Source organism: Macrobrachium rosenbergii, unplaced genomic scaffold (assembly GCF_040412425.1).
Source record: "Macrobrachium rosenbergii isolate ZJJX-2024 unplaced genomic scaffold, ASM4041242v1 282, whole genome shotgun sequence".
Lineage (NCBI taxonomy): Eukaryota > Metazoa > Arthropoda > Malacostraca > Decapoda > Palaemonidae > Macrobrachium > Macrobrachium rosenbergii.
Genome location: NW_027100730.1, coordinates 2,061,934 through 2,088,617, shown reverse-complemented (window position 1 = coordinate 2,088,617; position 26,684 = coordinate 2,061,934). Strand labels below are relative to the sequence as shown.

At 44.3% G+C, this 26,684-nt stretch overlaps 1 protein-coding gene across 3 annotated transcripts in view; it reads right to left on the bottom strand.

Moving 5' to 3' along the window:
* Positions 1-3,411: 3,411 nt before the first annotated feature.
* The window catches only part of LOC136838228 (zinc finger protein 271-like), a 526,618-nt gene continuing 503,345 nt past the window's right edge, over positions 3,412-26,684 (bottom strand). For all 3 annotated transcript variants that reach the window (XM_067103089.1, XM_067103087.1, XM_067103086.1), the window contains one exon: positions 3,412-13,851. In XM_067103089.1, the coding sequence (XP_066959190.1) occupies positions 11,330-13,780 (2,451 nt within the window). In that variant the 5' untranslated portion in view covers positions 13,781-13,851 and the 3' untranslated portion in view covers positions 3,412-11,329. The remainder of the gene's footprint in view (positions 13,852-26,684) is intronic.

Genomic DNA, 26,684 nt, shown 5'->3' with positions numbered 1-26,684 from the left:
GGTGTTTGCTAAACCATCTCTTGTTATGCTTTTGTTATCTTTGCGCAATTCAGCGACGCAATTGTTACATCCACGTGTGTTATCATGTATATTTCCTGTTCCATTTGTTCTTGTACCATTTATTGGAGATGGAGTAATCTCTTGTCCCTTGACATAATCTATGGTATGGTTCCCTTCAACTTCTTAATTTTAGGAGATAAAGGTATATGCTTATCTCGTTTTTGTTCTCTCTTCATATCTTTGTCTTTGGTTTAACTGGAAGTTTCTCTAATAGCAGCTGGTTTCTTCGTTTTGGGTGGTGTTCTCTCCAAAGGCCTTTATTTTTACCTTTAATTTCCACTCCGTCACGACCCTCCTCTGTTACTTCCGTAGTAGCATCCTCCTGTGGTCCTGTTTGCATTAATATTTCAAATGAATTGGATAAAATATTATCCATCCCATTTGTACCTGTTTCTTTATTCTTTACCATTTTAGTCTTTATTTCTAAAGCATTAACTTCTTCTCGAGATTTACTTTCCTGTGCTCCGTTACTTCTCTCTGCATGCGTTTTTGCTTCATTACTGGTTCTTGTTGTTGAAGAGTATCTACGTTTCTTAGACGGACCTTGAATTCTTCTCACTTTCAATTCTAGTTTAGCTTCTTTTGCAGGCATTCCAGTTCCTTCTCGTAATAGTTTTACCTCTGTATTGTATATATAGTGCATACAATCTTTGGACCGTGCATGATGGTCTTGCCCGCAGTTTACACACTTTGGCCCACTACATTTCCATTGTGTGGCATGTTCGCCAGAACCACAGTAAGCACATATACGTTCATTTCGACAGTTTTACTTCATGTGCAAATATTTACTACAATTTTGACACTGTAGTGGTTTTGGGACATAAGGTCTCAGTTCTCTATTTTGGCCCAAAATTTCTATTTTTTGAGGTAGGTCTTGACCTTCAAATTTTATTTATGCAGTTCTTAATATTTTATTGTTCTACTTGGTATTATATATATCTCACAATCTTGGACTTTGGGATATCTCACTTTAAGAGTCCAATAGTATATTCTTCTCGACCGGTTCGTTATTATTTTCAGGAAGTACAATAGTACCCTGAATGCTGTTCATAGCGTCATGTTTTATTATAATTACATTTACATTATCAAAACACTTTTTATGGACAAAAGTCTTCAGATTGGTTTCTTGTTGTGGCTTCTATAAGCCATGTCCTTTCTTTTATTGGTCTGAATGACATTCTGTTGTTGGATGTCTCTCTAATAAGTAGTTTTCCATTTTAAGGCTGAAATTTGTTGTTCTGTCTCCATGGTCAGAAACCTTGACCAACTTCCACTCTCAAAGAGGGAGTCGAAGCGAGTCAAGGTTGGGTCATGTCGATATTTAGTGTTTTGGGGTGTTTTTATATGGTATTAAAGTATTACCACCACCCTGATTTTGATTATTTGGATTATTCAGAGAAATGTCCATCTCCGTGCGAGATCCGCTCTGTACTGGAGCAGCGGCCATCAAATGTGCTGGAACGGTACCACCAAAGGGCCCAGGGGAACTCGAATCCTTATAATGACTTGGCACAAAGACTAAAGGGAGAAAAAATGTAAACCTGAAAATCTTAAAACAGAAAGATATCGTCGGCCTTTCATGAAGTTTATTCTTCCACCAACGGCGCAAGTGAGAACCGACTTCCAAATGTTTGCGTCGCAACCCTACCCCACAGGGGGATGGCACAACATGATTAGAGTGGCCCAAGTGTAAGCCAAGCCCGCTTACTAGGGCTGAGAGTATTACCCGCTTGCTAGGACTGAGAGTATTCCAAGAATACAATCCTCTCCACCCTAACCATATTATGGGCAAACCAGATAGAATGCCGAGAGTCCCATCCCCAGAGCCAGAGCCCCCTGGAATCCGAGGTCCAGCCCTCAAGAACAGTTCTGCCTCTGAGCTATCAACCTGATCTCTCTCAGGTCCAAACATTATCGGGTGCTTCAGATATAAACTCAATCCCAGCTATGATATCTTTTACTATTTATCAGGTCAATAAATTTTACAAAAAGTGGAAAATTCCACAAAATTAGTCCCAAGAAATATATAATATATGACTCTTGGACTCAAACCTGGGAACAAATTTATGGGGTTCAAGAGCCCCTCACCACGTCAAGGTGGTCCCATATTGAGGGGAATGCTCCTGCAAAGTGAATACAGTATGTATATATATATATATATATATATATATATATATATATATATATATATATATATATATATATATATATATATATATATATATATATATATATAATAGATATATATGAATATATATATATTTCTTCCTTTAACGTGCTTTATTCGTTTTTTTTTTTATTTGTATGGGGTAAAAGCACGATGCCTTCTTTTGAAGGACTTTGATTTGGCTTTGGGGTAGACCGTAGTCTCGATCGGCTGCCCTGCCTGACATCGCTTAGACCCGGTAGCGCATGTACGTTATATATATATATATATATATATATATATATATATATATATATATATATATATATATATATATATATATATATATATATATATATATTATATATATATATATAGTTACCCAAAGAACAGGTGTTAAGTGAATTAAGTTGGTGCATTGGGACCACAAGGAATACAGTGAACCCTCCATATTCCTTGGGGATGCGTCTCACACACCCCCAAGAAATAGCTAAAATCTGTGAATACTTAAAACCCCTCTAAAAACACTTAGAACTGCCCATTTTGATAGTTTAAACACAGAAAACCCTGTAAAAATGCATATACCTGAGTACTTTAATAGTTTTATCACAAAAAGTGCATTTATTCATGAAAATTATATGAAAATACAGTAATTAGTGAATATTTCTCAGTGAAAAACACCGCGAATGGGCGAATTTTCCGCGAATGATGGCTAGATATGTTCTACAGAGAAACCCGCAAATGCGTGAGTCCGCGAATCATGAGAATGCGAATACGCAGGGTTTACTGTAATGCAGTTTAACAGTTTCGTTTGAATCTTCTTCTCATAGCATAACGTATCTGTTGGTTTCATAATATTCTTATTCAGACTTTGTAAACGATTCACTATATCAAAGGAAATAATCCTGCAGAGTGAATATCTATAGTTACCTATATAGTTCCCCAAAGAGCAGGTGTTGTGTGAATTAAGTTGGTGCACTGGGACCACAAGGAAAGATGCACTTCAATTGGGAAGTGGTGCATTGGAACCAGACACTCGGTGTATTCGCACCATGATACATGGTGCATTCAGACTAGTGCTGGTGCACTGAGGCAATGGTGCATTTAGTCCATAAACTGCATACATTTGAGGGCGTTGACAATTAACTTTGGGTAGTATATAATATTATTCAGATCTTTGAGTTTTAATGAGGTCAAATGAAAGATTTTATTCATATATAAACTACTTTTATTCATAAACATTTTTCAGGTTTATACATCAAAATACATTAAAAAGAGGCTTAATCTAATCATAATAATACATTACTTTAATAACTTACAACTTACATGTCTCAACACTTCACCGGTTTGCTTCAAATATTAAAATTAGAATATTAAAACCAAGAACATCTTATCAAAACACAATCAAATAAAACTGCACCGAATTTTCACTGGTTTAATGAAAAATATGACATTTTTATAATAAAATAAGGTTTTATATATACTTACCAAGTAATTACATAGCCATAGTTTCTACTTTAATTGAAAATTCGCGGTAGTGCTCTTTTGTGTTGGTGCAGGTGAGTGCCCCGCCCACTTTCAGGGAAGAATAGGTACAACGTAGCTACAGAGCTCAGTTCGTTTATGCTCTATGTCCACGCAAGGGAAGAGGGACGGGCTCTAATCACGTAATTACTTGGTAAGTATATATAAAACCTTATTTTATTATAAAAATGTCATTCTTATATATGACACTTATCAAGTAATTACATAGCTGCATCCCACATTGACAGGAGGTGGGAAGAATGGACATGTGCTACTCTAAAAGCATTATAAAGAAAGGTATTTGAAACAGAAAAGAAAAGCTAGCATTGTGGTAATGCCTGTTGTAACCTTAACTGGGGAGAGAGCAAGAGCAGGAAGATACCAAAGAGCAGGAAGGTACCGACTCTTGGTCACTGCTCATCTCGACCCGTAGGGACATGACCGGTGGTGTCAGGATTGTCCCTGATTCAGTAGGAGCTTTGTGGTCAGGGAGTGCTTCTACGACTCAACAAAGCTTAAAACACAACAATTGCCCTTGCCCTGGGCGAAAAATAGACATGACTAACATAAGACCATAAAATTATATTACCTGTACACCATTTAAAAAACATATATTACCCATCCATTAAAACGAAGACTGGAGGGTACTCCAGGTACTAAGTAAACCCAGCTTCTCAAAAACTCAACAACCTTAATCAAGGGTAGGAGACAGAGAAATAGGAGGATCACTCCTACCCATCGTTTCCTAGTGCCACGCCAGCCGCGGAGAACGGACCCAGTGTACTGTAGTCCTCGAACACAGTTTCAACGTCACACAGATGATAGTTGGCGAAGACCGAGCGACACTTCCAATAAGTCGATTGGACTATGGTAGCTAGAGAGAGATTCTGTTAAAAAGCCAACGAAGTCGCTACTGCCCGTACTTCATGTGCTTTTACCTTTAACAACGGTAAATTATTACCCTGAATTCCCAAGTGGGACTCTACAATAGCATTGTTGGGGAGAGGACATAAAGGGTTCTTGACAGAACACCAGAGTGACAAGAATCCCCTCTGATATTCCTGGGTCTCTCAATGTAAAACCTTAGTGATCTCACTGGGAATAATACTCTCTTGTTCCAACGGTCCTACCAGTTCTGCAAGACTCTGGACCGAAAAAGAATGAGGCCAAGGGTTAGACTGGTAGTCGTTTTTGGCTAAGAAGCCTGAAATATATGAGCAAATAACTGTCTCTTGTGAAAAAGCAACTTGTTCATCCAGGGCTTGTAACTTGCTGACCCTTTCTGCTGTGGCTAAGGCGATTAAGAAAAGTGTATTTCTAGACAGATCCCTAAAGGAGGTCATCTGCATAGGTTCAAAAGGCGGGCCTGACAACCAATGTAGGACTACGTCTAGGTTCCAAGACTCTGGCTGCTGAGACTTCTGTTTCCTAGTATCAAAAGACTTGACTAAGTCTGAAATGTCCAGGTCTGAGGAAATGTTCACACCTCTATGCTTCAATACTGAGTTCAGCATGGATCTGCAACCCTTTATCATAGATGTTGAGAGGCCTCTTGAAGATCCTTTGTAAATTAAAAATTCGGCTAATTGGGCTACAGAGGCAGAAGAAGATGAGAAGCTACATTCTTTACCCCATCTCCTAAAAACTACCCACTTAGCCTGGTAGTGCTTTGAAGAAGAGTCGCGTCTACCTTTTGCGATAGCATTTGCAACTTTTCTTGAAAATCCTTTCGCTCTAACAAGATTCCTGACAGTTGAAAGCCTGTCAGAGCGAGAGTGGACAAACCTTGATGATATCTGTTGAAGTGAGGTTGTCTGAGAAGATCTTTCCTTTGTGGGAGGAGCTGTGGAAAGTCTGAGAGAAGTTCCAGAAGGTCTGGAAACCACTCCCTTTGAGGCCAAACGGGAGCTCCAGGGATCATCGTCTGAGGGTCCAGCGCCAGAGAGCAATACAGGGGAAGGCGATGGTTCCTGGACATTGCAAACAAGTCTATTGACGGTGTTCCCCCACTGTTTCAACAGGTCGGTGCACACCTGTGGATTCAGCAAACATTACATGGGTAGAACTTGTTTGCAACGGCTCAATTCATCTGCTAATACGCTTAACTTGCCCTGAACACAGAGGGTAAGAACCTGTGTATTGTTGTTGTGCACCCAAAGAAAGAGACTCTTGGCTAACTTGCATAGTGACAGAGAGTGAGTGCCCCCTTTGGTTTCGAATATAAGCCAGAGCCGTCGTGTTGTCGGAATGAATCACAATCACTGGGTCTCGAGTTACTGCAGAAAAATGTTGAAGAGCCAGGTGAATCGCTTTCAACTCCTACAGATTCATGTGTAGTTTCCTCTCCTGAAAGGGCCACTTCCCAGACATTTCAATCATCCTAGTGTCACTCCCCAACCTAGGTCCGATGTCTCAGAGAACAATGAGAGGCTTGGGTTCAGATGAGACAGGGACTTCCATGAGTGGAACCTTCTTTCTACGAGCCAACACTGAAGATCTTTTATTTCCTGTGATGGGGAATATGAAGGAATCTGAAAGAATCTTCTTGTTCCAACTGCAAAGGCCTCACATGCAGTATCCCCAAAGGAACAAACATCTCTATGGAGGAGAGAGTCTGTAGCAGGCTCATCCAGTCATTGGCTGAGCAGGTCTGAAGACTCAGAAAATGACAGACTTCTTTGGGTGCATGATAGTATTTTCTTCTCTAATGGAAAAAAAACAAAAAACCCGAGAGTCTATCTTCATCCCCAAATAGACTATCGTCTGAGAAGGGACTCCTTGGGACTTTTCCTGCCCAACTCCTCGGCTAACTGAAGGGTTCTAAGAGGGTCCTTTGTGCACTTCTGGGATGATGAACATAAGAGCCAGTCACCCAGATATAGACAAACTTTCACGCCTATTAGCCCTGGTGAAGACTTGAGGGACTGTTGACAACCCAAAGCATAAGGCCCAAAATTGGAAAACTTTGTCCTGAGAGCAAATCTCAGGAACTTCCTGGAATCCCGGCGTATTGGGGTATGAAAGTAAGCGTCTCTCATGTCTATTGAGACCATTCAACCTTTTTGGGAAATTGCAGCAAGGACTGAGCTGTTCGTCTGCATCCTAAACTTCGTGGTTTGGACGAAGATGCTCAGACCGCTTACATCCAGGGCCGGCCTACAACCCCAAGAGGCGATTGCAAAACTGCTCCGACGACACGTCTTCCATCTCTTCTATAGCTCTCTTGTGGAGAAGAGCTATGACTTCCTTTGAGAGGGCTGAAAAAAACTCTCGGGTGTGCCTTTAAGGCGATGGGCACAGGCACCAAAGGCGTACTCTCTTTGAAGGGAATCGCATATCCTTCCTTGAGAACCCACAGTACCCCTGGTTCCATCGATCTGGCCTCCCGCTGTCTCCAGAAGTGTGGGATTCTGGCGCCCACAGGTAGAGGAGGACCGAAGCCTAACTTGCTAGAGATTGGTCTAGAAGAGGACTTCTTGCTGATGGGGCGAACTGATCTGGGATTTGTGCATGGGTGCTAGGAAGCTCATCCTCTGTTACCTCGAAAGGGCCAAGGCTGGGGAGGAGGGAGAGAGGCCGAGGATTAAATGAGACAGCAGGTGTTCGGTTAAGACTTCATCATTCGCTTGGACAACTGTGCAGGCAAGTCGTGAGTAGTCACTTGAGGAAAAAGGCTGGTGCTGTACAGATGAGCAAAAAGAACATAGTGAAAGAACACCATGGCAAAAAATAGCAGCTAACTCCTGTGCCCCATCTTGAATCACCTTGTCTGCACACAACAGGACTCCAAGCCAGTCTGTATGTACAAATAGCACCGAACACTCCCAAGGAAGGAGCTTCCCCGGTTGTACTGAATACATATCTCCTTTTGGAAAACTGAGGAGGTGAACAAAACAGAGCTTTGTCCAACTCCCTCTTTTCAGACAGCCAAGAGCTGATCCCCGACAATGCTTTCTTGGACGAAATAGAGAGGGCCATCTACGGGAGTCTAGTGGTACTCGAGGATTGACGTAACAAGAACGCTGATCCCAGGGAAGAAGGGGCCACGGTGGAGGAATATGTTGGGGAGCAGAACAGAAAATAATTTAATAATGAGGCAAAAGCTGATGAAGGCTGTTCTGGTTCTGGTTTCTCCTCTGCTGAAGATGCAGCAGAAAGCGCCAAGTCTAGCTGTAGTTCTTCTGGTTTCAAAGACAAGGGTTCTTCAACAGTTCCAGGCTGTTGTCCAAACATTGGTGAATGGGAAGCAAAGAAGTCTTGGGATGTTGATGTACTTGCAGACTTTGCACGATCAGTGACAGGTGGAAAGGATCCAGCCTTGGGGATCTGTGACGCAGACAGCACCGAAACAGGTTGACCTGCAGCAATAGGGATGTCTGAATCTGGAGTCTTAGACTCGTATCCCAAAGCTGGAGAGCTGGGAGCCAATGGGATGTCTGGAGCTACAGCGTGAACTGAACCTGCAGCAGGCTTATGAGCCACTGGGAGCTTGGATCCAATGGGAGAGGGAAATCCCAAAGCGCACTGATGAGCCCATTGATGCTTGGGAGCCAATTGGCACTTGGGAGTCAATTGGCGCTTGTGAGCCTATGGGCGCTTACGAGCCAATGGGAGCTCGGTGTCCAAAGGGAGCTCTCTGTTGTCCCAACAGCTGCAAGAGGGCTCTTGATCCTTATGGCGCTTGCGAGGTACCACTGGACACACGTCCACAACATGCCTCTTCAAAGGCCTAGAAGACTCCTGATAACGTCGACCGTGTCCTTTGGGTTCGGAATCCGAACCACAGGAAGATAAGGTGTGATCCAGTTGGACACCTCTCGAGTGTTTAGTTGCCGAAACCTGGGAAATAGCAACTAGTTCGGGTGCGGAAGCAACTAACTCATGGGCAAACCCCACCGACCTCCCTTGGACTTATGGTTTGCCTCCTCCCAGGTGTAGGGGAGTCTGAAAGGGACCAAATTTAGGAGATAAGTAAGACTCCTTTCTAGTGGCTGTCTGTCAATACCTGGGACCAGCAACAGGCTCAACCGAGGAAGCAACAACTCATGGGCAAACCCCACCGACCTCCCTTAGACTTACGGTTTGCCTCCTCCCAGGTGCAGGGGAGTCTGGCAGAGGCCTCCGTCTAGGAGCATCGGTGGGACGAGTAGCCACCCCCTCCACAACACTAACCCGGGTGCAGGCACTAGCACTTGCACCAACACTTGCACTATGATCCTATCTGAGTAACAATACTTACTAAAGCGTCAAATTTCTTATCCATCCGAGCTTCGAGACTGGCGATGGCACTAAGTTCAGAGGGAAGGGAACCAGGCAACGAAGTTTTAGGGAGAGCGAAAGTAGGAATCGGGGAACGAGAAGTCAAAGGTGTAGAAAAAGCCGGTTTAGGGGTAGAGGACACAGAAGTTCTAGCGTCGTCTCTAGCAGCCTCTTTCCTAAGCCTAGCTTTCTCTAATTTATCCAAATGATTGGTCAACACTTCTCATTTACTTACAGCCCAATCCTTACATTCCTCGCAAGTCAAGTCGGGGGAACATACCTGTCCATGGCAGTGAAAACAAACAGAATTTTCGTCATATTTAAAAAGAAGTCAACCTAGTTTTACAGCCTTTACCACAATACCGGTTACTAGTCATGCTCGTGTCTGACATAATAGTCCTAAAAATAAAAAAAAGCTAAACTATAAAAATATAGCTCGGAGGCTACCAAATGAAAGAATACCTCACCAAATCCTTCAATAGACAACCAAACCATCCGGTGAAACTACTGAATTAACTAAACACAGCTGCTGAACGCCCGATGTTCGGTCATCAACGGCAGAAACGAACTGAGCTTTTCTTGAACCAGAAAAACTTCTTTGACATACAGAGCAAGTACAGGTATTCCCCTACTTACGATGGGGTTAGGTTCCAAAAAACCCATCGTTTGTTGAAAAAATCATAACTCGAATATGGCCTAGCCTACTAGAGTAATCAGTACCATCTATACATATATGGTAGCCTAGCCTACACTACACAGCATACTTTATACATATATGGTATAGTAATTATTAGTGTCAGCTAATTCTGCAGGTTCAATGCAGATTGACGTGATAAGTCAGTATAAAGAGAAATTGAATAACAAACAAGGCCTAGCCTGCACTTTCGTATATCATATACGGTAGCCTAGCCTACATTATATTGTATTCTATTTTCACATAACACCGTATTATACAACAATCAGAATTACGAATGTGCATCTTTTCCCTGGATCTTTTAAAAAGTTATGCTTTACTACACTGTATCCAATCGTAAATATTCTTATATTGCTTTTGCATTATCAATTCCGATCATAGCGATCAAATGTTTTGGTTTGGGAATCGATCACGCAGTCTTTATTTCGCTGCATTTAACTCGGTTCAGAGGGCATTTCTTGCTTCTAGTTAGCGTAAATGAATCTCTAGATACTTTATTTATAAGGAACACATATATTTTTCGTTATACGAAGTGTATTTAAGTCAAATATAACATAAATATGTCTCGTTGTGAATTTAGCCATTTTTTTCGTTAATAGATGACGTTGTCGGCTGGCCATTTGTTTTGTGTAAAAAAAAAAAAGATTCTGTTCGCCATTTTCTCTTGATTTCATCATCATACTACGAGCTTTTCGTATTTATCTTTTATCGGCGTGAAAACAGCAGTAATATGTGTTCTTTCATGGCCAGTAGTTGTGATTGAAATACTTTCCAATTTTATTTGCTGTCGAGTTGCATCCATGTTGCCAATGCACGATAATTTATAGTCATTAGCAGCTTGAACATTCTTTTCTCAGCTTCAACTACAACTTGCAGCTTAAATTTACTGAAGCAGTATATTTCCTTGCCGATCTTTTCTCCAAAGCAGATAAGGGTAGTGTAAAATCATATCGGTACTTAACGTCATTTTTAACATAACGACGGTAATTGCTTAACCGTACGATGGTCGAAATACAAGCAAAACAGTTATCCGATTCGGTTATTAGCAAAACAACAGAGTCTCGTTCGGTTGTTTATGGCTGTACGCACTTTCGCAAGAGTATAAGGTTACTAACAACACTTTTATCATTCTCTTACTTTTTTAACTAGAAGATTTAATAAAGAGATGGAGAAAAAGAAGTTGGTCTCTCTTGCTGCCTGATTCTACGGCAACTGTAGTGTACGCTGTTGCCTGTGCCCGCTCGAAATTTAAAAATATGTTCTAAATATTGTCATACCGGTATTAATTGCTAACTCCATCGTAAACTCGAATTATCGTAAGACGAATTATCGTCACTCATGCACTACCTGTATTTACAAATGCACAAAAATTGCATAAGAACACTGACCTATTTTAACTTCAGACACAACGAGAGCAAGTGAGGTCAGCTCACTGAATTAATGTACCTATTCCAGCCTCTCGGGCCAACGTATCGTACAGCGTACGCTGCCTGATTGTACGCTGTTGCCTGCGCCAGTCGCCCGCAAAATTTAAAAATACGTATTTTCAAAATACTGTCGTATCGATATTAACTGCTAACCCCATCGTAAAAGCGAATTATCGTAAGTCTAATTATCGTAACTCGAGCACTACCTGTAAATGGTTTCTATCCTGTATGAATTATCAAGTGTCTTTTGAGATTACCTTGACGAGAAAAACTTCTTTGACATACAGAGCAAGTATATGGTTTTTCTCCTGTATGAATTCCCATGTGTTTTGTGAGATGACTTGAATCAGCAAAACTTCTTTGACATATAGAGCAAGTATATGGTTTCTCTCCTGTATGAGTTCTCATGTGTTTTGTGAGATCACTTGATTGAGAAAAACTTCTTTGACACATGGAGCAAGAATATGGTTTCTCTCCTGTGTGAGTTCTCAGGTGTTTTGTGAGATGACTTGAATCAGCAAAACTTCTTTCACATATAGAGCAAGTATATGGTTTCTCTCCTGTATGAGTTCTCATGTGTATTCTGAGATGGCTTGGACAAGAAAAATTTCTTTGACATACAGAGCAAGTATATGGTTTCTCTCCTGTATGAGTTTTCATATGATTTTTTAAATGAGTTGATTGAGAAAAACATCTTTGACATCTAGAGCAAGTATATGGTTTCTCTCCTGTATGAGTTCTCACATGATTTTTTAAATGAATTGATTGAGAAAAACTTTTTTGACATATAGAGCAAGTATATGGTTTCTCTCCTGTGTGAGTTCTCATGTGTCTTGTGAGAATACCTGATTCACCAAAACTTCTTTGACATATAGAGCAAGTATATGGTTTCTTTCCTGCATGAGTTCTCATGTGTGTTTTGAGAATACTTGATTCAGCAAAACTTCTTTGACATATAGAGCAAGTATATGGCTTCTCTCCCGTATGAGTTCTCAGGTGTGTTTTGAGAGTATTTTGACAAGAAAAACTTCTTTGACATATAGAGCAAGTATATGGTTTCTCTCCTTTATGAGTTCTCGTGTGTGTTCTGAGATGACTTTGACAGGAAAAATTTCTTTGACATACAGAGCAAGTATATGGTTTCTCTCCTTTATGTGTTCTCGTGTGTGTTCTGAGATGACTTTGACAAGAAAAATTTCTTTGACATATAGAGCAAGTATATGGTTTCTCTCGTGAATGAGTTCTCATGTGATTTTTTAAATGAATTGATTGAGAAAAACTTCTTTGACATATAGAGCAAGTATATGGTTTCTCTCGTGAGTGAGTTCTCATGTGATTTTTTAAATGAATTGATTGAGAAAAACTTCTTTGACATATAGAGCAAGTATATGGTTTCTTTCCTGAACGAGTTCTCATGTGTGTTTTAAGAATACTTGATTTACCAAACCTTTTTTGACATATATAGGAAGTGTATGGTTTCTCTCCCGTATGAGTTCTCATGTGTATTTTGAGATTAACTTGATGAGAAAAACTTCTTTGACATACAGAGCAAGTATATGGTTTTTCTCCTGTATGAATTCCCATGTGTTTTGTGAGATGACTTGAATCAGCAAAACTTCTTTGACATATAGAGCAAGTGTGTGGTTTCTCTCCTGTATGAGTTCTCATGTGTTTTGTGAGATCACTTGATTGAGAGAAACTTCTCTGACATATAGAGCAAGTATATGGTTTCTCTCCCGTATGAGTTCTCAGGTGTTTTGTGAGATGACTTGAATCAGCAAAACTTCTTTGACATATAGAGCAAGTATATGGTTTCTCTCCTGTATGGGTTCTCATGTGTATTTTGAGATGACTTTGACACGAAAAACTTCTTTGACATACAGAGCAAGTATATGGTTTCTCTCCTGTATGAGTTTTCATATGATTTTTTAAATGAGTTGATTGAGAAAAACATCTCTGACATGTAGAGCAAGTATATGGTTTCTCTCCTGTATGAGTTCTCATGTGATTTTTTAAATGAATTTTTTGAGAAAAACTTTTTTGACATACAGAGCAAGTATATGGTTTCTCTCCCGTGTGAGTTCTCATGTGTCTTGTGAGAATACCTGACTCACCAAAACTTCTTTGACATATAGAGCAAGTATATGGTTTCTCTCCTGTATGAGTTCTCATGTGTATTTTGAGAATATTTGATTCAGCAAAACTTCTTTGACATACAGAGCAAGGATATGGTTTCTCCCCCGTATGAGTTCTCATGTGTGTTTTGAGATTACTCTGACAAGAAAAACTTCTTTGACATGTAGAACAAGTATATGGTTTCTCTCCTGTATGAGATCTCATGTGAGATTTCAGTCTGCACATCTGTGAAAATGTCATTAGGCATTCACCACATGTTTTTCGCTTTCCTGCAGCGTTGCTTCTCTTTGAAAATACTTCCCTTCCACCCAAACGTCTCTTTTCTTCTGCATTACAGATCTTCTCTCCAGGTTCACCGTCACAGCTTGGAGCGCTGTCCTCATACTTAACAGACTGGGATGAACAGTTCACATCATATTCACCGTGGTCAAAAAATTCTGGTTCTGCCTTGACATCTAAGAAGTCATCTGCAAATAAAGAGCCTTCATCTGCAGTTTCAGTAAGATCCTCCTCCTCTTCTTTGATTAAAGGCATGTCCACAGGATGCTCTATGTACACTCAATCCTAGTTAGGATCTGGTGAGATTTTCCTCTGTTTGGAATACTCTGAAAATAAAAATCTGATAAAAACATGCACTGAATAGCACCGTTCATAACAAACACAGAATGAGACATTCAAAATAATTTCATGTTTTACAGTAGTATGTATGTGCTTTTTTCAACTCTAAAATGAGCATCCTCTGAGAAAACAAATATCACAATGCAATGATCATTCAGACACAGAGATATAAAACAGCCTTGGATTCTGTTTGGAATCAACAAATTTATTCAGGCCAAAGTTGGTTAACAATTCAACCACCAACTTCTGCCTTTACCACAAATTCCTGACTTACTCTAATTTTGACAATCAAATGAACAGCATCTTTCCTTCATGAGTTGGGAGTGTTATATACCGATTTACAGAAGAATGGGCTTTTGCTTATACGAACTGCATAATATATTATGCATTTTGAGGTGGCTCTAATGAAAAGGCTACTTTGACACCCAGCATGAGTTTTCATGTGCATTTTGAGAACATGGGATGGAACTGAACTGAATTAATATCCACCAAGCACTAGGTCATGCAGACCATATGGTGCTATGTTATGCTATTTATAGATAAAATATGATCAAAGTTAGTGATTGATAGGTTATACTTGATGAAAATGTTCATTTATTGGAGGAAGTAAATTAAACTTTCTATGGAGAAGTGTTCTGCTTTGGTGAGAATATTTTGAAGGCGAGGTGGACGGGAAAGAGAGGTCAGGCTGGGAAATGCTCTGTTACGTGCGACTATGTGTTAGGGGGAGGAAAGGATTATATGGGATTCCAAAAGAAGGGTATGACAATTGGACACAGTGTTGGAGGGGATCCATTCATCAAGTGGGAGTGCATTAGATTTGTGTGACCGATATGTGGTCAGGCCAGAGCTGTTTCCCACTGTCTTTTCTTGTGACATGGGTTTAACCATGGTAGTATGGTAGGTTTAACTGTGCGGAGTTTGATGTTCGAGATATTGGCCTGGAAAGACCACCAGCAACTTAGTAGGTAGTTATGGAAAAATTGGAAATAGTCTGAGTATGGGATGGCTTTGAAATGTGGGCATCCTGACAAAATTGCAGAGCGGGCCAATGAGTCCACTAGCTCACTGCCTAGGATACCCAAACGGTTCGGGGTCCAGGAGAAGCAGATTAGCTTTTTCTGCATTGAAATGCAAAAAGCCAATATCTAATTTCACAGACTATAGGATGTGTGCAGCTAACAGACTGGAACGGGTTAAAGAGTTTGCTGAATCTGTGAAAATAGTGCAGGATGATGAGAGGCAGATTATGAGTTGTTTTAATGCAAACAATGGCATGTAGTTCTGCCATCAGTGTGCTTGCCACTGGTGGTAAGAGTAGTTGGAAAAATTTGGTGGGGAATAGGACCGCTGCCCAAGTTCCTTTAGAGAACTTGGAGCCATCCGCGTAGATCGGGGTGCTAGCATCACGTATTGAAATGTGGAATAGAGGAGGGAGTTTTAAACTTTGAAAAATCGTGTAGTATGGATGAGCAGACTGAAGGAATGGGAATTAGCCAAGGTGGGAAAGTGTGAATATAGTAGAGGAGGATTGCCAACTGTGGGAATGAAGAGTAAGAAAGAAGGGTTTTCACAGAGAGAGAGAGAGAGAGTGAAAGGGCTAGGTCGGTTGGGATTGTTAGTAAATTTGGCAAGAAGGGGCTTAGGAATAGTTAGCTTCAGAGTAGAGAACAGGTGAAATCTAGCATAGTACCTAAGAGTGAGGAGGGCACATTGGCACGTAATCGATGGTAATCCTGGTTCGGCATAGAGACTTCCTATTGGTGATGAGCGGAAGGCCCCAACAACAAATCTTAATCCTAAATGGTGCACCGGGGCTAGAAGGCCGAGAAGGGAGGAGGAAGCTGAAGAGTACACATGTGGGATGTATAATCCAGAACAGATAGAATCGGGCTTCATGTAGGTGGAGAAACATTTTGAGGTCAGCACCCCAAGTAACACGGGAGACAATGACATTAGAGAGCAGTTTTTTAATTGAGAGGACATGTTCCTTCCAGGTAAGGTGACAGTCAAAAATTAAAGCGAGGAATTTAACGCCAGTACGGTACTGTATGGGCAAACTGTAGAGCAAAAGTGGTGATGGAGATACCGTTTGAGAGCGAGAAAAGAATGGAAAATATTTTATTAGTGGAAAAGAGAAATCCAGGTCTAGTAGCCCATGAAGAGGCAGCTAAAACGGCAGACTCTATAACTGAGTGGCGCTTAGGGATTGAGGAACCGGCAGCACAAATTGCAAGACCATCGACATAAAGGGAGGATCTAACTCCCGCTAGCAGGGATGCTATGATACCATTGATTGCTATGAGAAACAGGGTAGTGCTAAGAACACTGCCTTGGGGAACTCCTTCATATTGAATGAAGGGTCAAGAAACGGAGGGGTTTGTGCGTACATGGAAGGTTCGGTTGTTGAGGAGCGATTAGAAGAAAAATGACACTTTTATGATAAAATAATGTTTTAAATATACTTACCAAGCAATTACATAGCTATTGGTTCCCTAACCTACGGCAGCTTAAAAATTCAAAATTCACGCGGCGGCGGCGCTATTATCGTTATTGTGTAGGTGACAAGGTCCCGCCCACTATCTGGGACTCGGGAAACAACTCAGCAGAGCTCAATTCGTTTCATGCTCTAATGTCCATGCAAGGGGTGGAGGGCGGGCTCTGATCATGTAATTACTTGGTAAGTATATATAAAACTATTTTATCATGAAAATGTCATTTTTATATAAGTAACTTACCAATTACATAGCTGATTCCATATTGTTAGGAGGTGGACATATTCTTCTCCAAAGCATCAAGTAAGTCAAGAATTTGAAATAGAAAGGTTGCTAACACTGAATAAATGTTTGTTGTTTCCTTACCTGTTGAGAGAGCTGCTGCTGCAGGTAGGTATTGGCACTTCTCTCGACTTGTAGTGGACGTGGCAGTGTAGCCAAGGGTCGCCCCTACATTAGTGGGAACTTTGCCCTTGCCCTGGGCGAAGACCAGAATACAAAATGACACCACTGTCACATAACCACAGAATTAAAACCATAACCCAACCATTACCAATAAAAGACAAAACTGGTGGGCACTCCAGGTACAATGTACCGCCAGGCTTCCCATTGACTCAAAACCATAAGTCAAGGCGAGTGGATAGCAAAGGAGCAGGAGTTTTCCTATGCTTCCTCCCCCAGCACTATGCCAGCCACAGATAAAGGTCCTTAAGTGTTACAATTTTCAAACACTGTCTCTATGTCCTTGAGGCAGTGTGAGGCGACTATGGACTTGCATCTCCAGAACATCGACTGTAAAATCGTAGAAAGACTCAAGTTATGTCTAAAAGCAAGGGAAGTTGCAACTGCCCGAATTTCGTGAGCCTTAACCTTAAGTAACGGAAAGGCTTCTTCCTGGATCTGAGAGTGGGCTTCTAATATTAACTCACTCAGAAAAAAGGATATGGCATTTTTGGAAAGCGGGTGAACTGGGTTCCTTACAGAGCACCAGAGGTTGCTCGACAGTCCTCTAATCTTTTCCATCCTGTGAAAGTAGTACCTGAGACACCTCACCGGACAGAGGAGTCTTTCTTCTTCCTCAGGTCCTAAGATACCCATTAGGTTCTTGACGACGAAGGATCTAGGCCAGGGTTTAGAAGGGTCCTCGTTCTTTGCGAGGAAACCCAGAGAAAGAGAACAGACTGCATCCTCTTGTGCAAAACCTATTCTCTTGTTTATTGCCTGTAACTCGCTAATATGTTTGGCAGAGGCGAGAGCCACTAAAAAGAGAGCCTTTTTTGTGAGATTCCTGAGGGAGACAGAACTGAGAGGTTTGAACTGAGGACCTGAAAGCCATTTCAGTACCACGTCTAAGTTCCAAGAGACATTGGAAGAACTTTCACTCTTGGATGTATCGAAGGATTTGATCAAGTCGCTGATATCTGGGTTAGATGATAGATCCATTCCTCTATGCTTAAAGACTGAGCTGAGCATCGACCTAATACTTTTTGATGGTAGAGGGCGATAGCTTCCTGGCGGACTTTAGGAATATAAAAAAGTCAGCTATTTGACTTATTGATGTCTCAGAAGAAGAGACGTTATAGAGGCTGCACCACCTTCTGAAGACTGCCCATTTTGATTGGTAGAGCTTTGTAGAAGAAGCTCGTCTGCATCTCGCAATTGCCTCTGCAGCCTGTCTCGAAAAACCTTTTGCTCTGACGAGGCGCTTGACAGTCTGAAGCATGTCAGGGCCTCATCGGATAACCATTGGTGGAATCTGAGAAAGAGGGGTTGTCTGAGGAGAGACAGTTTTTGTGGAAGGAGTCTTGGGTAATCTACCAGGAGTCGAATCAAGTCTGGAAACCATTCCTTGTTCAGCCAAAATGGAACTACTAGGGTCATGGAGGTGTTCTGATGTATCGACAGCTTGTTGATTACTTCCCTGATCATTCCGAAGGGAGGGAAGGCATACACATTTATGCCTGTCCAGTCCAACAGCATGGCGTCCGTGCTCCATGCTTGAGGATCCGGGACCGGAGAGCAAAAGAGTGGAAGACGGTGGTTTCTCAACGTTGCGAAAAGATCCATTGTGGGCTTGCCCCATAGTTTTCACAGGCTGTCGCAGACTAACTGGTCTAAAGTCCATTCGGTTGGAATGACCTGTTTGAGGTGGCTTAACTCATCCACAATCATGTTCATTCTCCCTTGAATGAACTGGGTGACAAGGGTGACTTTGTTCTTCTCCACCCACAGGAGATCCCTCGCCGTCTCATACAGTGAAAAGGAATGAGTGCCCCCTGTTTGTGAATGTAAGCAAGTGCAAGGGTGTTGTCCCCATGCACTAAAATCTTCTTGCCACAGACAAGATCCGAGAAGGACTGAAGGCCCAGGTGAATTGCTCTCAGTTCCTTTACATTGACGTGAGAATTCTGTTGTACCGTAGTCCATGTTCCAGACTTCCCAGCCATCCAGAAGAGCGCCCCAGCCTAGGTCAGAGGCATCTGAATAAAACTAAAGGTCTGGGCACACTGAGAGAGGAGAATTCCCTTCATGAAGTCTTTCTCCACACGACCACCACTGGAGATCCTCTGATTTCCGATGTAATCAAGATGATGAAAGAGTCTGGTTGGGTCTTTCTGCACCAGTTCGCTTTGAGGAAAAACTGAAGGGGTCTCGTGCAGTCTGCCTAATTTTACAAATTGCTCTACTGAAGCGGGGGTCCCCAGAAGACTCATCCACTGCACTGCCGAGCAGGAAGGAAGAGCAAGGAACTGACTGACAATCTGAAGGCAGTTTTTGACTCTTTTGGGCGACAGAAAAGTCCAAAAAGTCCAAGAGTTCAGCATCATCCTTAAATAGGGGATCTCCTGAGTCGGTGTCATGATGGATTTCTTTCCGTTTATGAGAATGCCTAACTCCTGTGCCAGGCGAAGAGTTCTTCTCAAGTCCTCCGTGCACTTTTCCTCCGACGGTGAGTGGAGAAGCCAATCTTCTAGATAAAAGTCGATGTTGATTCCCAGAAGGTGAAGCCAACTCCCTAGAGGAGCGGCGACTCATGAAAACTTGAGGGGCCATTAATAAACTGAAACACAGGGACTGGAACTGTAGTATTCTGTCTTGAAAAATGAAGCGTAGAAATTTCTGCGAGTCTGGATAGACAGGGACGTGAAAATATGCATCCTGCATATCCAGGGTGACCATCCAGTCCCCGTTGTACAGAGGACACGACTGAGCAAACGGTCTCCATATGAAACTTCGTCTTCAGTACAAACACATCCAAGGTGCTAACATCCAGAATGGGCCTGCAGCCTCCGAGGCTTTCAGAACCAAGAAAAGGCGATTGTAAAACCTTCTGAGTGGGGATCTAGCACTTCTTCCACTGCTCCTTTGAAAAGAAGGGATTCAACTTCTTGAAAGAGGACCAAAAACTTCATGGAACCTTTTGAATACGCTGTCAAGGCGATTGGAGATGTAACTAAAGGAGGATTCTTTACGAAAGGAATGGAGTAGCCCTCCTTGAGAACCTTGATCACCTAAGGATCTGCTCCTCTGCACTCCCATTCCTTCCAATAAAGTAGAAGTCTGGCTCCTACTTGGGTACGGAGGACTAACTTCTCACTTCTTGGGGTTGAACTTGAAGGAAGACCTCTTGTAGGAGGTCGCAAGTTTGATCTAGGTCGAGGTTGGGTTTTAGCCTTCCCTCCACGACAGGCCTGAGACTGTAGAGGGGAGAAAGATCTTGATGTGGAAGGCATGGGGTCCTTGGGACGTCTAGTGGACTGTGCCAACAAGTCAGTGGTAGACTTACTCAGCAAGTCCGAAAGAATCTCCACCGTGATTTAAGGAAAGAGGTGAGACCTATCTAAAGGAGCGGAGAGTGGAGCTGACTTCTGTGTCAGCAAGACTCCTTTCGAGGTGAAAGAACACCAGAGCTCCCTCTTCTTAAGGACGCCCATCGAAAAGAGGGAGGCGAGTTCTAAAGAGCCATCTCTAACTGCCCTATCTGAGCACGAAAGAACTCCCAGCCAATCGGAGGCAAAGTCTTCAACCAGATCCGGACAGTCTTCAATCTTCCTCACTAGCGCCCCGATGGCCCAATCGAGGAAATTGAAACTCAAACACCTTAAAAACCACAATTTTTGAAAGTAAATTGTATTTTTCCTAACTATACAAACCTGAGGTCCTTTACATTAGGAATTACTTTCAGCGTAAGCTGGAAACAGCCATTAAACTCTTGAGCAAGGTGGTTAGGCAGTAACTACCGCCAGGTAGACAGGAATACCCGCCTGCCCGCATGTAAACATTCCAGTTTGCCTTTCGGTCCAGGTTCAGATTGAGGGGTGGCATGAGGTGGGCATAATATGTAACGTAAAGGACCTCAGGTTTGTATAGTTAGGAAAAATACAATTTACTTTCAAAAATTGTGATTTGTTCCGACACAATATACAAACCCTCAGTCCTTTACATTAGGAAGACTCACTGGTTGGAGGGAGGAATCTGATTGAGTCTCCTGAACTGACTGGAGTTCTGCACACCTGGGCTACTCCTCCTGGTCGAAAGAGCTAGGAGGAGTACCCGAGCCTCTGACATATTGATCGGAGTGTAGGAACTGCAAGATACTGGACCTTTTTGCATGAGTGAGAAAACGTGACTCATACGAAATAGGCTGGAAGAATCTTAGAGTCAGAGGCAGTAAGGAAAAGCTGAGACAGGGTTTCCCTTATTGCCAGACTCTCTTTCCTACTCTTGCTAGAGGAAGGAGCAGAATTGCTTCTATGATTCTAGGAGAAAAATAGAACGGGTGCTCGATGTGTAGTCTTACTGCATCAGCACCAGGACCAGCACATGTTGGTTCGAGTCCTATTCTCATCCCGAAGGAGAAGTAGAACGACGGGGAAGGAGGAGGAAGAGAGGCCAGTCACTCTAAGTATCCTTCTCACTTCCAGAACCAACACCTTAGGCAAGATGCTACTCGTCCTCTTGAAGGAGCCGGGTAAGAAAACACAACTTGTTGAGCAGCCACCACAGAGCCAAAGAAAAAAGGTTCCAAGGGCCTGTAGGCAAGACCATAGGAAGACAAGAGTGTGGTCTATGAGACCACATCTTGCTTCCAGCCCGACTGAAACTTCCGGAATGCAAGGGATGGACCAAGCCATCGGCTTCGTGAGCTTTCGGGTGGAATGTACTGGTGACGTCGTCGTCAGCTGCCGAGTACCTCCTTCGATCACTTCACGAAGTCAGGAGGAAGATGTGTCCTTAGGCACTTCTTCCTTGGGAGAGACAGTACTAGCGAAAATGTCGACGACATCCAGGTAAGGAGTGTCGAGCCTTTTCAGAAAGTACCAGAACTGCCAAAAGGACAAAGTAACGAATGATCTGGATCATCGATACAAAGTCCAAGGAGGAGGGGAACAACTCAAACCCGACAATGGATGCCGAAGGATTCGGAGTCCACCTACGACATCCGAGGAGTCAAGGTATTAATCCCCTTCACCTATTCTTCCATCTTCTACACCAAGGCTGAAGCAAGATGAGAGATGGTCCTACGAGGGCACATCTCTATCCAACGACTCGTAAGGGCGTGTGCAGCATGGACAGGAACCCTAAACGAGTCACGTGCCACCCAGGGAACAGTTCCCTGGGACAGCAAGACCAAAGAAGCTTCTCATCCATAGCTAAATCTTGACTGAGGAGAAGGCTACTTCAGATAGAAGACTAAGTCACAAGGGCCTACGTTCTTCACAAATGAAAGGGAAAGAAACAACCCTCAGCAGAGAAGAGGAGGAAGTCCAGACTTGAAGAGCGACTCTGACCCGAGAAGGAGTTCCAACAACGACACCCACCAGCGAAGACGGCTCCAGTCCCTGGGACTGTTGCAGAGGACTTCAAGAGACATCCAGCTACAGCCGCTGCCGCTCGGCAAGAAAGCCTACGCGTGCAAGGGAAGCTGGAAGGTCTCCCAGTCCCAAACACACCAGGATGTACTGCCCAAAGAACGGCTTCTTGTGTAGCTGCTACAGGAGGTTGGGTCCAGCAGAACTCTTCTCGATGCCTCGGCTATCAGGTCGAGAGAGAGGCATTTGTCTGTAACTCGGGGTGAGCAAAGCTTGAGAACCCCTAGCGAAACAGACAAATACAGAGGGAAAAAAAGTAGATACCAAGTTTCCCAGAAAGACAGCATGCCTCGCTATAGCAGCCCCTGGGTCTGGTATGAAGGAGCAAGAAAAAACTACCGACTTGTGCTGGGAGGGAACAGAAAGACCGTAGGGATTTCTCAGTCAAACAATCTCTTCGTGAATCTTCAAATGAGCAGCACGTTCCTTCCCGATCACTCAAACCCGAAGCCAAGCTTGCCTGCAATACATCCCCACCGGGGATGCATCTGGCTAATTGAGATGTCGAGTGCGCTATAGAACACTCGAGCACCTGCAAATGTCGACAGATGGAACAGGAGGAAAAAACGATTCCCTCTTGTTGGTCGACAAATGCCACTACTGTGTTTTGTTGTTCAACAAACCACTGAGTGTCGCAAAACTCATCCTGAAACCTTGGAAGGCCAGAAGGCTGCCTTGAGCCCAGGATGGTGATGAGAAGGTACTAATCGTCTCAGTCCCACACCTTCAAGACAAAGTCTTACAGGTGTGCGCCTATTCCTCGATCGGTGAATCCGTAAGGAGACACGATGTGAGGGGAATATGCAAGCATGTTAGAAGGTTCCTTCAATGAAGCATTAGCCTAACTCTTTCCTCATAATTCGAAGAGGAAAGGATGACAGAGGAATGGAAGCAGACTTCCATTCTCCGCCATGGGGTAGCTTCTGCAATCAATGACAGGGTACTGAGACAATTAGCTCTAGCTGGGCTGGCATTTCCTGAATCGAGAGCACGGGAGAGGAAGCGGGATGAAAAGAATTGCCGAGACCTAAGGGAAATAGATACTTCTCCTGAAGGAAACCATTCCCAGGTCTCGGCAATGTCGCTGCCAGCTCCAGAGACTTGATAAGTATAATTTCATCCAGGAATCTGCAGTAGAACTTCTTCCTGGTCAATACTTCTTTCTCTCTTCCCTTCTTCCCTCCTCCCTTATGGGAGAGGGTGGAAAGAGACGCAGTTATGTGCAGTTTCCTAAAAGGGTAGGAGAGGGCTATGTTCTGCAATCTTCTATCGAAGCCTGGGACTTCTCAGGAGTTGAGGGGGGGCTGGCTTGAACTTCAGGTCGAGTCGAGATGACTAAGACCCAAGGGTCTTGGCCACTGTCCAAAGGACAAGCAGTGCCCTGGTACAAACCTTGATTACCACGGTATCTGGCAAATCTCTGCAAGAGAAAGGCAGAACCAAGTAAAGGTTCGTTCCAAAGGGTCGAGCCAACTCGGGACTTACGAAACTGGAGATCCGAATTGGGACAAAGTCCTTCTTCTTAGCACCAGAATTGCCCAAAAACTGAAGTCGGCAAGACCCTCCGAGGCTAGAAGAATTCGTATTCTGTCAAGGCAGGGGAGAAGCTTGGTGTCTCGACCTGAATTAACTCCTGAAGAAAAGAATTCATCAGGTCGAGAACGCTCTTGGAAGCCAGGACCGCAGCAGTCCACGACACTCTTGGTCCCTCAGGAACTGCAAGGGTTGCGAGTAATGAAGGTTATTCATTGGGGGAGCCGTGGTCCTGTCCCGGGGATCCTCGCGCCGATTCGTCGGCGCGAAGTTCTCCAAGAACACGGGGGCGATCGTAACTTGAAGAGGAAGACCCTCGCTGTTTCCGACGCGTGAAACTCCTGTACCTCTCCCCTTGGAGGGAGACCTTGACAGATCCCATGAAATCCTCCTCGGCTACCTGGTTATAATACGAGAGAATCGGGGGACCGATACCCAAAGCACGCCAGGCAGCCGAACTCCAAAAAAAAATTTCGTCGGAGCTCTCTCTGTCCGTCTCGCGCCTCTTGGAACAACCGAGAGGAGAAGAGAACAGGTGAGGAGGAAAGAGTATCCTTACCTGTCCTGCCAGTAAGATAAGCAGGAGAGCCGGACCGTGAGCGATAATCAACCAAAGGAGATTACTGCTACACGGGGAAAGAAGAGCACTTGTGCCGTGGCAAAGCGCTTTCCTGGGAAGAGCAAAAAGTTCACTCGAACATAGCTGAGAAACCGAATCGGAAAAAACCGAGTAGGGACGAGCCAAGCCAAGCCGATCACGCGAACACGATCCAGCTGGTTGGTATGCGGCGGACTGGGAGGCAGGCGGGGCCAGCCAAGCCGAGCCGAGCCAGTCTGGCAAGCTGAGTCGAGCCGAGCCAGTCTCATAAGTGCAACTGGGGGCCAAGCCGAGCCAATTGCGCGAACACAATCGTAACGGGCAGGCCGGACTCGTCTGCTGTGAACAATTGCTAGTTTCCCGAACTCTAAACTCCTTCGAGGCTGAGGCCCCTCAAGAAGAAGGTTCAAAGGGGAATTCTGTGTCTGCTATCTTGCATGCTCAAACCCTAAAGTTTGAGACACAAGAATGAAGCCTGCCCGAGCAACCGAAGCAGCTGGTGGGCAGTATCGAGACACCTGGCGTCTTGGCACCCAGACACCCGGGCATCTCGGCACCCAGACACCTGGGCATCTCGGCACCCAGACACCTGGGTGTCCCGGCAACCAGACACCTGGGTGTCTCGGCACTTTCTCTCGTTCTGTGCCTCTCGTAAGGAGAGCGCTCGTGATTCATAGAATTCGAGCTACCCACGAGACTTCCGAAAATCAGGAGCTGCTGCTTTGTTTCCTAATAGATCGAAAGAGCCAGGCACAGAACCAGTCTTAGACACAGACTTCCAAGACTGGCAACGAGGGTGTGGCCTCGAGAGGCCGTGCTCTCGCGGCCCCCGAAACGCAAGATCCCACAGGAGAATGCGAATCGGTTCCCACCCGAGGGCGGGAAGAGCCAACGAGAGAAACTTGTCTCCCGGAAGAGAGTCAGTCCCTTAGAAGTCCCGCAGGACTCCCAAAGTGAATCTCTTCCCTGCTTCTTCTGATGTTCGAACCGACAGGATCGAGACACCAGGCTGGGAACCCAACCGAGCACTGGCAAACACTCGGGGAGCGCTTGCGGTGCTGGCAGGAAGAGGAACCGAGACACCTGGGTGCCTTGGCCCTTTCTCTCGCACTGCTCCCGAACTGGGCCAAGGAAAATCTCTCCAGACCAGATCGGGATACTTGATATTCCATAGAATCTCCAGCACTCGGAACAGTTCGCGAACGAGCACCCGAAGCGGCCCCCATCTTAGAGGCGGAACCTCTAAGACTCGGGAACGGGATCGCAAACTGAGGTCTGCGTGCCCGCAGCTTCCGAAACACAAAACCCACGGCTATGCCAATTGGTTTCCTAACCCGAAGGTCGGGAAGAGCCAACGAGACCCACTGCCTCCTCGGAAGGAAGCAGTCCCTAGACGTTCAAGGGCATCAAGGGGAAGCAGCAGCATTCCTCTCCTTCGGCCGACAGAGGTCTGTCCGATTCTCGGGACCCCCTTCTACAGGATGGTGGACACGAAACATCGTAACCTCCAGGGTAGTCCAGCAGGAACACAATGGACGCAGCCAGGACACCACCACCAGGAGAAGCAGCAGGCATGATCAGGACAGCTGATGCAGGAGCTACGGCAGCGGTTCGGAAGGCAGGACGACTTCCTACATCTTCATGCCGACATCCTCTACAGGATGGCAGACATCGTATCCTCTGAGGCAGCTGGCAGGAACGCAGGGAAGCGGCCCTGGGCACGACCGCCAGAAGCGGCAGGAATGATCAGGACAGCCGATGCAGGACCTATGGCACAGGTTCAGAGGGCAGGAGCTATTGCAACAGCCAGGAACGTCACTTCCACAAGGCCACTTCCTTCCCTTTCACGCCAACATCTTCTACAGGATGGCAGACATCGTAACCTCCAGGGCAGCTGGCAAGAACACAACGGAAGCAGCCCCAGGCATGACCACTAGGAGAAGAAGCGGGCACGATCAGGACATCCGATGCAGGAGCTACGTTAGCAGTTCGGAAGGCAGGAGCTACTGCAACGGACAGAATGTCATTTGAAAGTCACTAGCAGCGACAGGAGCGATCAGGGCGGCTGCGGCAGGAGACCAGGAGAGCAGCCCACAGACTGTTGTCGAGCTGACAAGAGCATAATACAGGGAACAGCAGGAGCAGATGGACCACAGATACGCAGGAAGCATTGCAACAGCATACATGAAAACCAGCAATGACAGCGATCGATCTACATCGGCGGGAACAGGGTCAGAGCGATCCTGACGTGGAAATATGTCATCTAATCAGGTATTGTGGTTGATCCCGAAGCAACACTGAATGAATGTCAGGACTGCTTC